This window comes from Carcharhinus amblyrhynchos, chromosome 8 (genome assembly GCF_965287045.1).
Source record: "Carcharhinus amblyrhynchos chromosome 8, sCarAmb.v2.hapA, whole genome shotgun sequence".
Lineage (NCBI taxonomy): Eukaryota > Metazoa > Chordata > Chondrichthyes > Carcharhiniformes > Carcharhinidae > Carcharhinus > Carcharhinus amblyrhynchos.
In genome coordinates, this window is record NC_137331.1 from 78,719,608 (window position 1) to 78,733,495 (window position 13,888).

At 38.3% G+C, this 13,888-nt stretch overlaps 1 protein-coding gene across 1 annotated transcript in view; it reads left to right on the forward strand.

The window, feature by feature from the left end:
- smchd1 (structural maintenance of chromosomes flexible hinge domain containing 1) overlaps positions 1-13,888 on the forward strand; it is a 168,502-nt gene that overhangs the window by 153,592 nt on the left and 1,022 nt on the right. Inside the window, exons 41-46 of the mRNA XM_080194305.1 lie at positions 190-312; positions 920-1,110; positions 5,125-5,234; positions 5,948-6,018; positions 6,247-6,418; positions 9,135-9,293. Coding sequence (XP_080050431.1) covers positions 190-312; positions 920-1,110; positions 5,125-5,234; positions 5,948-6,018; positions 6,247-6,418; positions 9,135-9,293 — 826 coding nt within the window. The remainder of the gene's footprint in view (positions 1-189; positions 313-919; positions 1,111-5,124; positions 5,235-5,947; positions 6,019-6,246; positions 6,419-9,134; positions 9,294-13,888) is intronic.

Consider the following 13,888-nt stretch of genomic DNA (forward strand, 5'->3'; position numbering starts at 1 on the left):
TCCTGCAGCTGGTTTATTACATAAGCTTTAAGAGCACATTTGAAACTGGGTGATGCTCTTTAATGGAGTATATATATTTGTATATCTGTAATAAACTATTCAACTTTTTATCTGTCAGTCTCCGTAACATCCTCTCCTTCAACCACGATTAATGCTTTGAATTTTACCACTTTTTGTTCTATAATGTAGATCCAAGGCATTGATGCTGTTCTCAAACAGATGAAGATTGAGAGAGACAAGATATTCAAACAACCCAGAAGAACGTGTTCCCTGTCTAATTATGCTAGGAGTAGTGTTGATATTTTAGGAAAGGTATGATTAATATAAATGAGGACCTCATTGTATACCATTCTTTACCAAGTATGGTTTTGTACTGTCATTTTTCTCTGCAGTATTGAGACTTTGTCCACATCGCTTGGCCTAAAGCATTCAATTTCTTAGTTCAGTTTAATTGATTCCATTGCCTGCGTCTTTGTGATGCCATCAATAGTAATTCATACTTCTGTTTCCCCCTACTCCTGTTCTTCTTTCATGTAATGTGTTCCCTCCCTCTTACCTGTTCAACAGTCAGAATTGTTCTATTGATACGTAGATTAAATTTTATTTCTTGGGATTTGATCATTTAATTTGAAAGATATTGAATAACTTAATATTCAGCATTGGGTTGAACCAGTCTGGCATGTCAGAATGAAATTAGTATTCCGTTTCAACCAAGAGACCAAAGAGAATAATTTTGGGTACTCGTGCTGTTCTAAATCTTGCTGCTACTTTGATGTTGTTGCTTTCCCAACAAAGCACTTTATTTTCAAGATGATTCTGCCTTCATAACACTGTATTTTCCCCTTTTATTCATTCTCTGTCAGTTTATTATGATGCAGGAAATTCTGCAACTCAAAACTGATGTTTGACTTCATTACAGATTGCACACTTGGCAATGATAGATGATGATGAGGTGGCCAGAGTTATCTCTTGGCATATGGCTAGCGATATGGACTGTGTGGTTACCTTAACCACTGATGCTGCGCGACGTATCTTCGATGAAAGTCAGGGACGCCAACAAGTACTGCCACTTGATTCCATATATAGAAAAAATCTTCCAGACGGTAACAGGTATAAAATTAATAATTGAAATTTCTGCCCTAGTTAAGTTTCACTAACTTAATGAAGAGATATTCAGTACAAAGTGCTGTAAAATGCACTCAAGCTGAAAATTGGATCAGAGTGTAATTCAAAGCCAACTTAGTGATTAACCGGATTTTGGAATAAACACTGGGGATGATACAGTTTCAGTTTTCAGGTTGGATTCTAACGTTAGATTTTGGGTTTAATGCTACTTCTTAGAATTGAAGTACTGACACTTGGTGTTGTACCAATGCTATCTTTGTCCCTTTGGAATCTTTTTTTAAATTTGGCTTATAATTGCTCCTTTTAGAAGCAATCGCACGTAAAAGGAGCTTGAAACAGCTGTAGCCTGCATATTCAGTCAATCTGGTGAAAGGTCATCAACCTGAAACATTTTCTGTTGCTCTCTCAGTTGGCAGCCTAATCTACTGAGTATCTCTAACATTTTCTATTTTAATTCAGATTTGTAACAACATAGAATCGTAGAATCCCTACAGTGCAGAAGGGAGCCATTCAGCCCATCAAGTCTGCACTGATTGTCTAACAGTGCATCTTATCCAGACCCACATCTTGCCCTATCCGTTACCCCATGCATTTATCCCACTAATCCACCTAACCTACAAATTTTTGGATGCTAAGGGGCAATTTAGCATGGCCAATGCACCTAAACTGCACTACATTGCATTTACCTCATTCATTTCTCTGCAAAGCTTATGGGGAAGTGAAACTGCTTTAGAAGAAACACTGTGACTTCTTCTATTATGTGGCAGAAAGTGGGCTTAACAACTTATATTAACAAATTAGACTTCAGAATCTAAAGCACAATTTTTAAATCTGTGGATGAAATTAATTGTTTATTTTAATTCTTAGGGAACAAGAATTGTGGCATAACCAGCATTTATTGCCCATCCCTAATTGCCCTTGCAAAGGTGGTGGTGAATTGCTGCAACCAATGTGGTGCAGTGCTGTTAAGACGACAGTTTGGCCCAATAACAGTGAAGGGACAGAGATATACATTCCAACTCAGGATTGTGCATGACCTAGAGTTGAACTTTCATGGAATGGTATCCCTCTGTGTCTGCTATCCTTGATCTTCTCAATGGTGGAAGTTGAAAATGCTGTTGAAAAAGCCTTGGCAAGTTGCTGCAGTGTACCTTTTAGATGGTACATATTGCTACAGCTATATGCCAGTGGTGAAAGAGTGAATATTTAAGGTGGTGGATGGAGATTTGTGAGCTGCCTCGTCTTGGATGGCATTGAGCCTCAAGTGTCTTTGAAACTGCACTCATCTGGGAAGGTGGCGAATATTCCATCAGATTCCTGATTTATGCCTTGTAGAGATGATGGATAGGCTTTGGGGAGTCAGGAAGTGAGTCACCCATGGCCCCAAATTCCCAGCATACTCTTACAGCTGTGGTTTATATAACTGTCCAGTTCAGTTTCTGGCCTGTTTCTACACCCTAACATTCGGTGATGCCATTGAATGCCAAAAAGAGATGGGCTACGTTTTTTTTCTTTTTGGGGTAGTCATTGCCTGGCATTTAAGTGTCTACATATTTGCCCAAGTTTGCTGTGGTTAGTCTATACTGAGGAGGACTGCAACAAATTGCAGGACAACATTAAGAAATGTGTTTAAAGGGAATAAGTGACAAGTAAATTTCAAGAGAGATAAATATGAAGTAGTATATTTTGATGCAAAAAATTAATTTTACTTGGGATTTAAGAACCAAAATGGGGTAAAGGAGCAAATGGATCTTAGACTTCAAATGCACAAATCACTGACACAGATTAATAAAGCAACAGAATGACTAAGCAATCATTCAGATTCACTTCTAGAGGATAGAATTGAAAAGAAGCAAAGTTATGCTGGACACAAAAACAGAAAATCCTGGAAAATCTCAGCAGGTCTGATGGCATCCGTGGGGAGAGAATAGAGTCAGTGTTTTGAGTCTAGATGACCCTTCAGCAGAGCTTACTCTCCCCCACAGATGCTGTCAAACTTGCTGAGATTTTCCAACATTTTCTGTTTTTGTTTCAGATTCCAGCAATCACAGTCTTTTGCTTTTACTTAAAGTTATGCTAGCCTTGTGCTGAACCTTGATTAGACTATATACTCGAGTACTGTGCTCAGTTTTGCTTGATATACTATATAAAGAGCATAGAAGAACTGGAGAGAGAGCTGTAAAAAGATGTGATGGTAGGAATGATGCCAGAAATGTTAGGTTACATCTATCAGTAAAAAAACACATTTGAACATAAGAACATAAGAAATAGGAGCAGGAGTAGGCCATCTAGCCCTTCGAGCCTGCCCCGCCATTCAATAAGATCATGGCTGATCTGTCGTGGCTCAGTTCCACTTTCCCGCCCTCTCCCCATAACCCTTAATCCCCTCTCTTATCAAGAACCCATCAACCCGCTTCTTAAAAATATTTAGCGAGGCAGCCTCCACCACTTCAACGGGCAGAGAATTCCAGAGATTCACCACCCTTTGAGTGAAGAAGTTCCTCCTCAACTCCGTTCTAAACCGCCTCCCCTTTATCTTGAGGCTGTGCCCCCTAGTCCTACTGTCTTTTTTGAGCGGGAAGACTCTCTCCACCTCTATCCTATCCATCCCATTCATCATCTTATACGTCTCAATGAGATCTCCCCTCATTCTTCTAAACTCTAACGAGTACAAGCCCAGTTTATTCAGCCTCTCCTCATAGCTCAATCCCCTCAACTCCGGTATCAGCCTAGTAAACCTCCTCTGCACTCCCTCCAGGGCTAAAATATCCTTGCGCAGGTGCGGCGCCCAAAACTGCACACAGTACTCCAGCTGCGGCCTCACCAATGCCCTATACAGCTGCAGCAAGACCTCCCTACTTTTATATTCAATCCCCCTCGTTATGAAGGCCAGCATCCCATTCGCCTTCCTGACCACCTGCTGCACCTGCAAGCTGGGTTTTTGCGACTCATGCACAAGGACCCCGAGGTCCCTCTGCACCGTCGCCTGCTGCAGTTTTTCACCATGTAAGTAATAGTCCTTCCTACCATTCTTCCTACCAAAGTGGACCACCTCACACTTGCCAACATTAAATTCCATTTGCCATTTCCTGGCCCATTCGCCCAGCCTATCTAGATCCTTCTGCAGACTCTCCACACCCTCCGCACAATTTGCCTTTCCCCCAATCTTGGTGTCATCAGCAAATTTCGACACCCTGCACTCGGTTCCCTCCTCCAGATCATCTATATAAATGGTAAATAGCTGAGGCCCCAGCACCGACCCCTGGGGCACCCCACTAGTCACCAACCGCCAATCCGAATAGCACCCATTGACCCCCACTCTCTGCCTCCTATTTGACAACCAATCCTCTATCCACGCTAACACCCTACCCCCAACTCCATGTCCCCTGACCTTGGCTTCTCATCTCTTGAAAAGACAAGTCTCTGAAGCCATATAATGGGGATCCTTTAAAATTATGTAAGTTCTTGAGAGAATAAGCGCAGAAATTATTTTTCCATTTGTGGGGCAAAGCAAAATTAGAACCATCAATATAAAAGAAACCAAATGGAAATTCCTGAGAAACTTCTTTATCCAGAGTAGTGTGAATGTGGAACCTGCCAGCACAGAGAATGTTTGAGATGTATAGCATCAATGTATTTGAGGGGAGGCTAAAAGAACACCAGGGAGAAAGAAGTAAAGGTTCTGCCGATAGTTCAGAAAGGAAGATGGAAGGAGGCTAAAAGTGGAACCAATTGCCCTAAATGGCCTGTTTTTCGTGCTGTATGTTTTCTTTGTTAATTTAAATTGTGTGACCGGCATAATACTATGGGGATATTAAAGGAATTAAAACTTGTTTCAATACCACTCATTCTGTAACTCTCAAAACCAATTTAAACCACTGTCCGAACTGCTTGAGAAGGAAACACTGCGTGTATTACAATTAATTTACATTATTTTTTAAAACTACCATCGTTGAATGTTTTATCCGTTTAGTTGAGATTATTTGTTTTAATTTATAGGCCTTTACCTCACATGCGAAATGGAAAATGTCATTTCAAACCTGAGGGAAACCCTATATTTGCTCGGGAGCTGCTTATTTTTTCTGAAAGTGTGGAACAATGTCGCACAGGTAAATATGTATTCTAACTGTGTTTAAAGCTGTCAGAGTGAGATGATTATATTGGTTAAATTTATAAATCGAGCAATACGTTCCAACATTTCATACGTTTTTGCTTCTGAAAAATCAGTTACTTCAGCTGAAATATTTTCTATCAACATCTTTTCAAATAGTGCACATCCAAGGTTAGACGTCTTATTGCAGGCATCTGAACGTGCAGTTTGGTGGACTCCTATGAGGAGGCACATGACCCTTTATCACCATAAATGTTGATGCACCTGAAATTTTGAGTTTGATGGGGGTTTTGCAAGCAAAAATCTGTGTCTTGTTTCACAGCAAGTTAATCCATCCTGATTACAATAAACTACGTCTTATCAAAGTTGGCACTCAGTCTGAAAAATTGAGTAAGCTATTACATTGGCCTTAATTCAAGATGCTGGTGTTGTTCTGACGGTGTTACCTTTAAACAAGAAACTTTAATAATTTCCTTACTATACAGGTTGTTCAGGTTGCATTAAGACATCTATCATTGACTTGGGTTTTTAAAAGTTATGACGTATTGCTTGATAATTACTGGTCATGCCAAAGGAAAGCTCAACATTACAGTTAAACTTGTAAATTTGTTGAATTGAATTTTGTAGTATGTAAACCAATGGAATGAACTTCTTCAGTTTTAAGTATTTGTAGGCAAGAGCATTTTCTGAGAATGAAATTTTGTTTTTCAGTGTTTGGAATGCTTCTTGGAGATACAATTATTTTGGATGACTTAAATGCTGCCAATCAATATAGGAAAGAGGTATGTTTTTGGTTTTCAATTAACCAATACGACGACTAGTTAAGACATTACTTTTGCATGGCATGTAAAACTTGTTATGTATGCTATACATTTCACAATATTTGATGAAATAAAGTTAATGATTTTGCTTTAAAATTAAGATACATGAATAATTCAATGATATTTTTCTGGCAATGCTGTTATTTTTAAAATGAGCCATGATTCAGAAATTTGACCTACAATTTTTAGGTTGTGAAAATCACCCATTGTCCTACTTTGCTGACTCGAGATGGGGACAGAATCCGAAGCAATGGAAAGTTCGGAGGCCTTCAAAACAAGGCGCCTCAAATGGATAAACTTCGAGGATTAGTGTTTGGAGCTCCTCTACCAAAAGCTTACCATACACTGAATTCCCAAATTGGTATGTTTATCTTTGAGAAGAACACTTAATGCAGTGCAAATAAATCAAGATTTAGATTTGAGTAACAATCTACAAAAAAATTGTTGATCTTTGAAGTGACGCGGCTTTGTCTCCACAAGGGCTGTGCATTGGTCACGCCTACTAATACTGTCATGGTCAGATGCACCAGTGGCAAGGTGCATCTGGTGAGGATGAGGTTGAGTATGTCGTTCCCTCTGGTTGGTTCTCTCACCACCTGCTGCAGTCCAGCAGCTATGTCCTTTAGGACCCAGCCAGCTTGCTCTATGGTGATACTACCAAACCATTCTTGGTGATGGACGTTGAAGTCCCCTACCCAGAGTATATTCTGCACTGTTGTCACTCTTGGTGCTTCCTCCAACTGGTGTTCAACATGGAGGAGGACTGACTCATCAGCTGAGGAGAGGGACTGTGCATGATATTCAGCAGGAGTTTACTTTGCCCACATTTGACCTGGTGCCATGATATTTGATGGGGTCCAAAGTTATTGCTCAGGACTCCCAGGGCAACACCTTCCCACTGTGTACCACTGTGCTGCCACCTCTGCTGGTGACACAAGACATAGCCAGAAAGTATGGGAAGCAACAATGGTTAGCACTGCGCCTCTCAGTGTCAGGGACCTGGGTTCGGTTCCCAGCTTGGATCGCAGTCTGTGTGGAGTTTGCACATTCTCCCTGTGTCTGCATGGGTTCTCTCCAGGTGCTCTGTTTTCCTTACACAGTCGAAAGATGTATGGTTAGATGGATTGGTTTAGCTAAATAACCCCTTGGTGTCAGGAGGGACTAGCTTGGGTAAATGCATGGCGTTGTGGGGATAGGGCCTGAGTGGCATTGTGCAGACTCAATGGGCCGAATGGCTTTGTTCTGCATTAGAGGTTTCTATGATTCAATTCTATGAAAGGTTATATCTGGAACGTAATCTGTAAAGTATTATTCCACAAGTATGACTGTCAGGCTAGTCATGACTAATCTTGAGAAAGAGCTCCCAATTTTGGAAAAAGCCCCTGCATGTTAGTAAGGAGGACTTTGCAGGATCAACATGGCTGGGTTTGCCATTGTCATTTCTGGTGCCTAAATAGATGCCATGAGGTTCATCCAGTTTCATTCCTTTTTGTTCAATTTGTAGTGCTTGACTAAACTGAGTAACATGTTAGGCTATTTCAGAGGCCATTTAAGATTCAATCACATTGCTATAGGCCTGGACTGGCATGTAAGCCAGACCCAGTTAAAGACAGATTTCTTTCCCTAAAGGATAATACTGAACCAGATTTTTTTTTAAACACAATAGCCAACATTGGTTTCGTGGCCATAGTTAGAGATTTAATTCCAGATATTTTGTTGAGTTTTTAAAAGCACCATCTACCATGGTAGGGTTTGAACAAGAGTCCCCAGAACATTATCCTGAGTCTCTGGATTACTAGTCAAGCAACAGTACCATTATGTCAGCATCGCTCTTGAGTTCTTCAAAATGTTTTCTCTAGCAAGCATTGACTTGCTGCGTTCTCCTTAATGAGCTGCTCTTGATGAGCTGCTTAATGAGTCTCCTTAATGAGCTGCATTCTTGGCTCTCGGTGGGGTGGGCCTTTGATTGCTTGGGCCAAAGGTTGCCTTGAGAATACTGAAAAAACTGCAAAAATCAAAGCAAAATACTGCAGATGCTGGAATCTGAAACAAAAACAGAAAATGCTGGAAAATCTAAGCAGGTCTGATAGCGTCTGTGAAGAGAGAATAGAGTTCTGAGTCTGGATGACCTTTGTCAGAACTCCTGACCTATTTGGTTTACCTCTTCGGTGCATAAACCCACTAAACTAGACAGTCTACCTAGAATATTTTCATAAGTCTGAAGGTACTACCTTTCAGTCTCTTTCAAATGAAAATTTTTTTTGTCCTCCAAGAAAAATGCTTTGTTTTATACCTATGTAATTTATGTTTCTTTTTGTTCTGGTGCAGCACTTCAGCAATCATTGGGCACAGAAATCTTGGTTCACTGAAATAAGTCGGGACAATGCAATAATTACTTTATAGACTGCAGTCACTGCGTTATTTGAAAATAATGAGAGCTCTCAATTTTGGCACAAACCCCCACTAGTTTTCAACGTTTCCTTGAGTTGTCTAACCATAGCTTCAACAAATTCACCACAAAAGTTGTAGTTTTTTGCATTTAATAACCTACTAATGCTGTGTAGACAGTTAATTTTTTCAGGAAGTTGTGCTACTGTACAAAGGATTCTCTGGATTTTATTTTTATAGTTTGGAAGGTGAGCTTCCAAAACTCCTGCAAGACCTATTTGAAAATTTAAAAATAAATCTTCCCTTAAATAATAGGTGATTTTACCGCTGTTGAGACCCCTGAAGGAGATATTTTTGCCTGGTCGATGCACATTAATCAATAATCAGATCCCAGTGCCCTGTTTCCAGAGATTTGCCAGTGCTGCCAGAAGTTATGTTAATTGGTGCCTGGGGCTGAGTAGTGATCATAAACTCAGTATGTGGAATATTGAATACAAAGTACAAATGCATTTGCTGACAAATATTCTGAAACTCCAAGTTTGAAACCAATACCCTTTCACTGTAGTTTGTGGATTGATTTTCTGATGGCCCTAACGGAAATGTATCAGTTCTTTTCTCGTATGTTTCATGTTGCATTGTTTTTTTCAGCATGCCTTGTCTTGTTTTCAGCAGTTTTGTTTCTCTCGTAGATCTTATCCAGCAATATCGCTCTGCTCTGATCAAGCTTAATAATGTCAATCAGGAACTGGATCTGCAACTGAAGTATCTTGGTTCACCAGAAATGACCCTAAAGCACAAGGAGCTGAATGAACAAGAGCACCAACTGAAGCAAATTGAAAAGCAGCTAGGCAAGTTATCAGTGCCCTAATAATCCAGATATTTATGGAAAAATAACTAGAACTGTTGATGTACAGCACTATAAATTATTGGAGACCAGACCAGAAACTCCATGCTATATATAATGAAATTAGCCTAGACTTTGACATCAGATTTGATTTTGGCATTAGGGTGAAGCTAAGTTGTTTCACTCCAGGTCTGATTCATTTGATCCACTAGGAAACTCTTATCAAAACAGACTATCAAACCCTAATCTGCAAAGCCCCAAGGAAACACTAAAAACAACAGAACAGCATGAGTCCAGATAAAAACAAATATTCTAACGATTAGGAGCAATTATGTTGCTGTGGAAACAATAGGGGATGCTGGTTACAGACCCAGTAGCACCGGTAATTTAAAAGAACTGCTAAAACAGATCCTGCACAAGAAACATGAGAAATATATTTCTTATAGGCACAGTATTGATACAGAATGCACAAATTGACCAGAATGTTCACAGAAAGATGACGCACCACAAGTTGCAAATCTCTGGAGCTGGCTGGCCAATTACACTATTCTGCAGCTTGCCATGTACAAACCAGAGTGAACCTTTGCCTTGCAGTTATTATTTTAAAAACATACTGGACTTGTACATTAATAGTCCATTAAAAACACTAGAAAGGCTTATAATTAACACTTAACAGTCTGAACTTAACTAATGCAATGCCAATCAATCTCTCCAGTTCAGAAAGGGAACAATTTAAACTAATGAGTCTGATTATTACATTTAATGTATTTGTTATACTTCACATTTTTAATTTATCTTTGTCTCTTCTCTGAATTCAATAGTTTTCACTCCTTCCTAATTTATATAGCTGATTTGACTCTTATTTCTTCCACTCTCATTCAGCCTTCCACTTCATCATTCCCCTTTCCCTTCATCATTCCCCTTTCCCTAGTCGTAAATCTGACTGATTAAGGACATTCACTGTTGATCCCAGTGTTCATCAAAATACAGTACTGTGCTTACCCAGTCCAACGCCGGCATCTGCACATCATGGCCTTTATCAAAGTATCCAATGTCCTGTTGCCCTCATTACACCATTAACACTTTGCATTGTCAGCACATTACAACACAAATTATATTTGAGGTGAAGGATTTAGAAAAAATATAATGACATGCACTACAAGGTGTCCCGCATCAGCAAGGCTGATGACAATATTGCGTTGCTTGAGGCTTAAAATCTTCGTAAAATTTCATCTTGATTTAATTATTCCCTGGACTTACTACAAACAAGCAAATCAATACAATTTTCTATCATCTGTTTTGAATCCCTGAGTATATTGCTGTATTTTGCTTTTGGAATTTAATGCTCAATCTGGATCTAATCCTAAATTGCATCATTAATAAGGTGGCCAAATATCATTCCATTTCTAACTGAAGTGAAGTAAACTGGAGTAAAAATTATTATTTGATCCTAAACTAAACTTGATTACTTTATTTACTTCAAATAATATTTAGAGGCAATTATGCATTAGATTAGAGATTGTTAACCTCAATATACTTTGGATCTGTTTTTTTTGCTAAAATTAGTGGAGACAGGTATGTAATTTAAGAAAAGCTTTAAGCACTGAACTTATCTTGCTATCAATGCATATTTTACATTGAGTATCTTCCCACTGAAATCCTTCCAAGCATTATTCTGATCATTTCGGCTCATTTTTCAACCATCTTGAACTGTTTCTAAAAGGGCAAATAGTGGACATGAAAGGCTTATTCCTTTTTTGCTCTTACCAATTTGCTGTCATTAACTTAAATGAAAGTGTTTATTGTAGATGTGCTACCCAAGGCATTGAGATGTTGTGCAATATTTATGTTTTCTTTGATGTATAATTTTTGTGTAACTAGAAATCAACATGCCTAATGTCCAGTTATTTGTTGTAACCGAAACTAGATGACCATCAGCATACATAGTCTGTAAATTATAAAAGAAAAGTACTATATAGTGCCTTTCATAACTTGGGAATGCCTCAAAGTACTTTACAGCCAATGAAGTGCTTTTGAAGTATAGGAAGAGTTGTAGTGTAGCATGCGCAGCAGTCAAAATGCAAATAACAAGGTGCCACAAAGAGGTAAGTAGTGGCATGACAAAACTGCTTCAGTGATAGTTGAGGGATCACTTGACCAGGACACTGGAAAGCTCACTCAGTGTAACTGGGAAAATTGTCATTATTATTATGTTCACACAAGAAGGAAGACAGGATCCTCTAAAAGATGGCATTTTTGACAGTGTAAGAGTCCCTTAATGCAGCACTGGAATGTCAGCCTACATTCTGAGTTTGTGTCTGGAGTAGAACTAAAGAGGCAAGAGTACTAGCAACTTGAATTATTATTAACACCTTAATAATGGGGGGAATGTAATCATACTTAAAAAAAACTTTATTTCTTTGTTGTCAAACTGTGGGTGAGTAAAGAGTATTTGCTGGTACATTTGACCAGTTTATTACTAAATATTGAAGGAGCTCACTACAATTATGATGGTGATTGTAATGGTTTTGTTAAGAGAACATCTTTACAGTACACAAGCTGACTCAAATGTGGTAAATCTAGCTAATCTGGAACCAATTTTGTGATTGCATTTCTATACATCACTTTCCCTATTTGTTAACACAACATTCTTGGGACTTTCTTTTCGACTTTACCTCATGCTTACCGTTGTAAACTTTTGCTAATTTATTCTTCCATTATCCAAGTGCTGGGAAGTAGATCCTACTATCTAACTTATCTCTTATTTGTGTTCGATAAACGTACTAATTAGTATTTAATTGTAATTGTTGTTTTTGTTTGAGACTATCTGGAACCATACCTTTTAAATATATAATATGAGCAAACCTGAAACTAGAGCCCATGAATGTACAATAGTGACTAATAAATCCAGTGGAGAACTCAGAAGAAACTACTTCACCCAAGGAGTGATAAAAATGTGGAATTTGCTACCACATGGATTGGTTAAAGAGAAAAGCAAAGATATGTTTAAGGGGAGGGTATATAAGCACCTGAGAGGGTAAGAAATAGAAGGTTTTGCCCATAAAAATAGAAGGGGGTTACTAGTACAGATCTTTTGGTCCAATGGCCTGTACCTATGATGTAGAATTAATGTATCATTGCTGTAGGCCAACTTGCAGGATCCCAAAGTTTTCCCTGGGTTGAATTACTGAGCAGTTGAATAGAATTCTTTATAAACTTTTGTTTCTATAACATATGTATTATATATATTATATTTTGAAGTGTAAGGAGAGTTTGAAGTTATTTTAAGTCAGTGTTGTTCATAATAATTGCCACCTAGCAAATTGATCACAGCCTTGTCGCAAGTTAATACTCTTCCATCAAGTGAGAGATTTAATCAGATGAAAATTAGATTTCTGTGGCAGCCCACCAACTGAGGACAATGTTCCAGACTCTTTACACAACATATGGTAACGTTGGAAGTAGAAAATCCTACTGAGAAAACAATTTTTAACATTTTAAATAATCGTAACCTAGCTCCCTCAAGGTGTAAGAACTTGAAAGTGCATTCAAATGTTTTAGTTGCTACACCACAACTGGATGTTCTATTGTGATTAGTTGCTGCTGCTAAGAATATTTTTTGACAGAGTTGCTGTTGCAGTGCATTATTGGCTCACCTTTAACCCTGTTCCTTAATTTCGTGTCATCTCTGAGAGATTGTTACAAGATTCTCATTATTCTTTGCGTACATTTTGTATCACATGGTGACCTGATAGTTACAAGTTGGGTGAGCATCAAAATTATTGGACAACACTTGGAATTATCTAATTTCTAAACATCTGGTTTTAACCAAAAAAAATCCTGAGGTAGAATCTAAGGGGTTTGAACATTGGCATCCTTGATCACTGGTTATAAAATATAATAATTTAGTCCTCCTAAAGCTTTATGAAAAGCTGAACAATGTTCTACATGTAACATTCCCCAACATCTTGGTAACGAGTTTATCCATCGTACTGCACAGTAAAATTCACTTGTCAAATGAGAATTGAACCAGTACTTTGCTCCCTCTCTCCAGAAGATGGCACTAGCTATTCTGTTTCATAATTGTGTGAAGTATAATGTATGATCTACTTAGGGAAGGAAAATGCTGGTCGGGAAGGGAAAATTGAAATGCTGCAGAACATCAAAATAAAGCCAGAGACCATTCTAGCAGATATTGAAGCAGATTGGTGAATATCAGAAAAGGATTGAATGATAACTGATTTGGATTAATATGGAAATTGAGTTTTTTGATAAAGACGTATTAACTTCATCCCGGAGTTTATAATTTTAATTTTTAGGTCTGCCTTATTATAATTGATGGACATTATAATCAGCCTGTTTTCTATCCTTTGGACAGTCCAGAGGTAGTGCAGCTATGATGTTTGCTAAAACATAAATTGCATTACTTTCCATAATTAGTTACCAATTATCCATTAATTTATTCTAATAAACATTGTTAAAAATTTAATTTAGAAGATTGCCACATTGCCAAGTTTTTTTTGGCATAGGTTATTTTTGTCAGTTTGGCTGACTGGATTATGTTTGCCAAACAATTATTAGTAATTAGGTCTCAAGTGT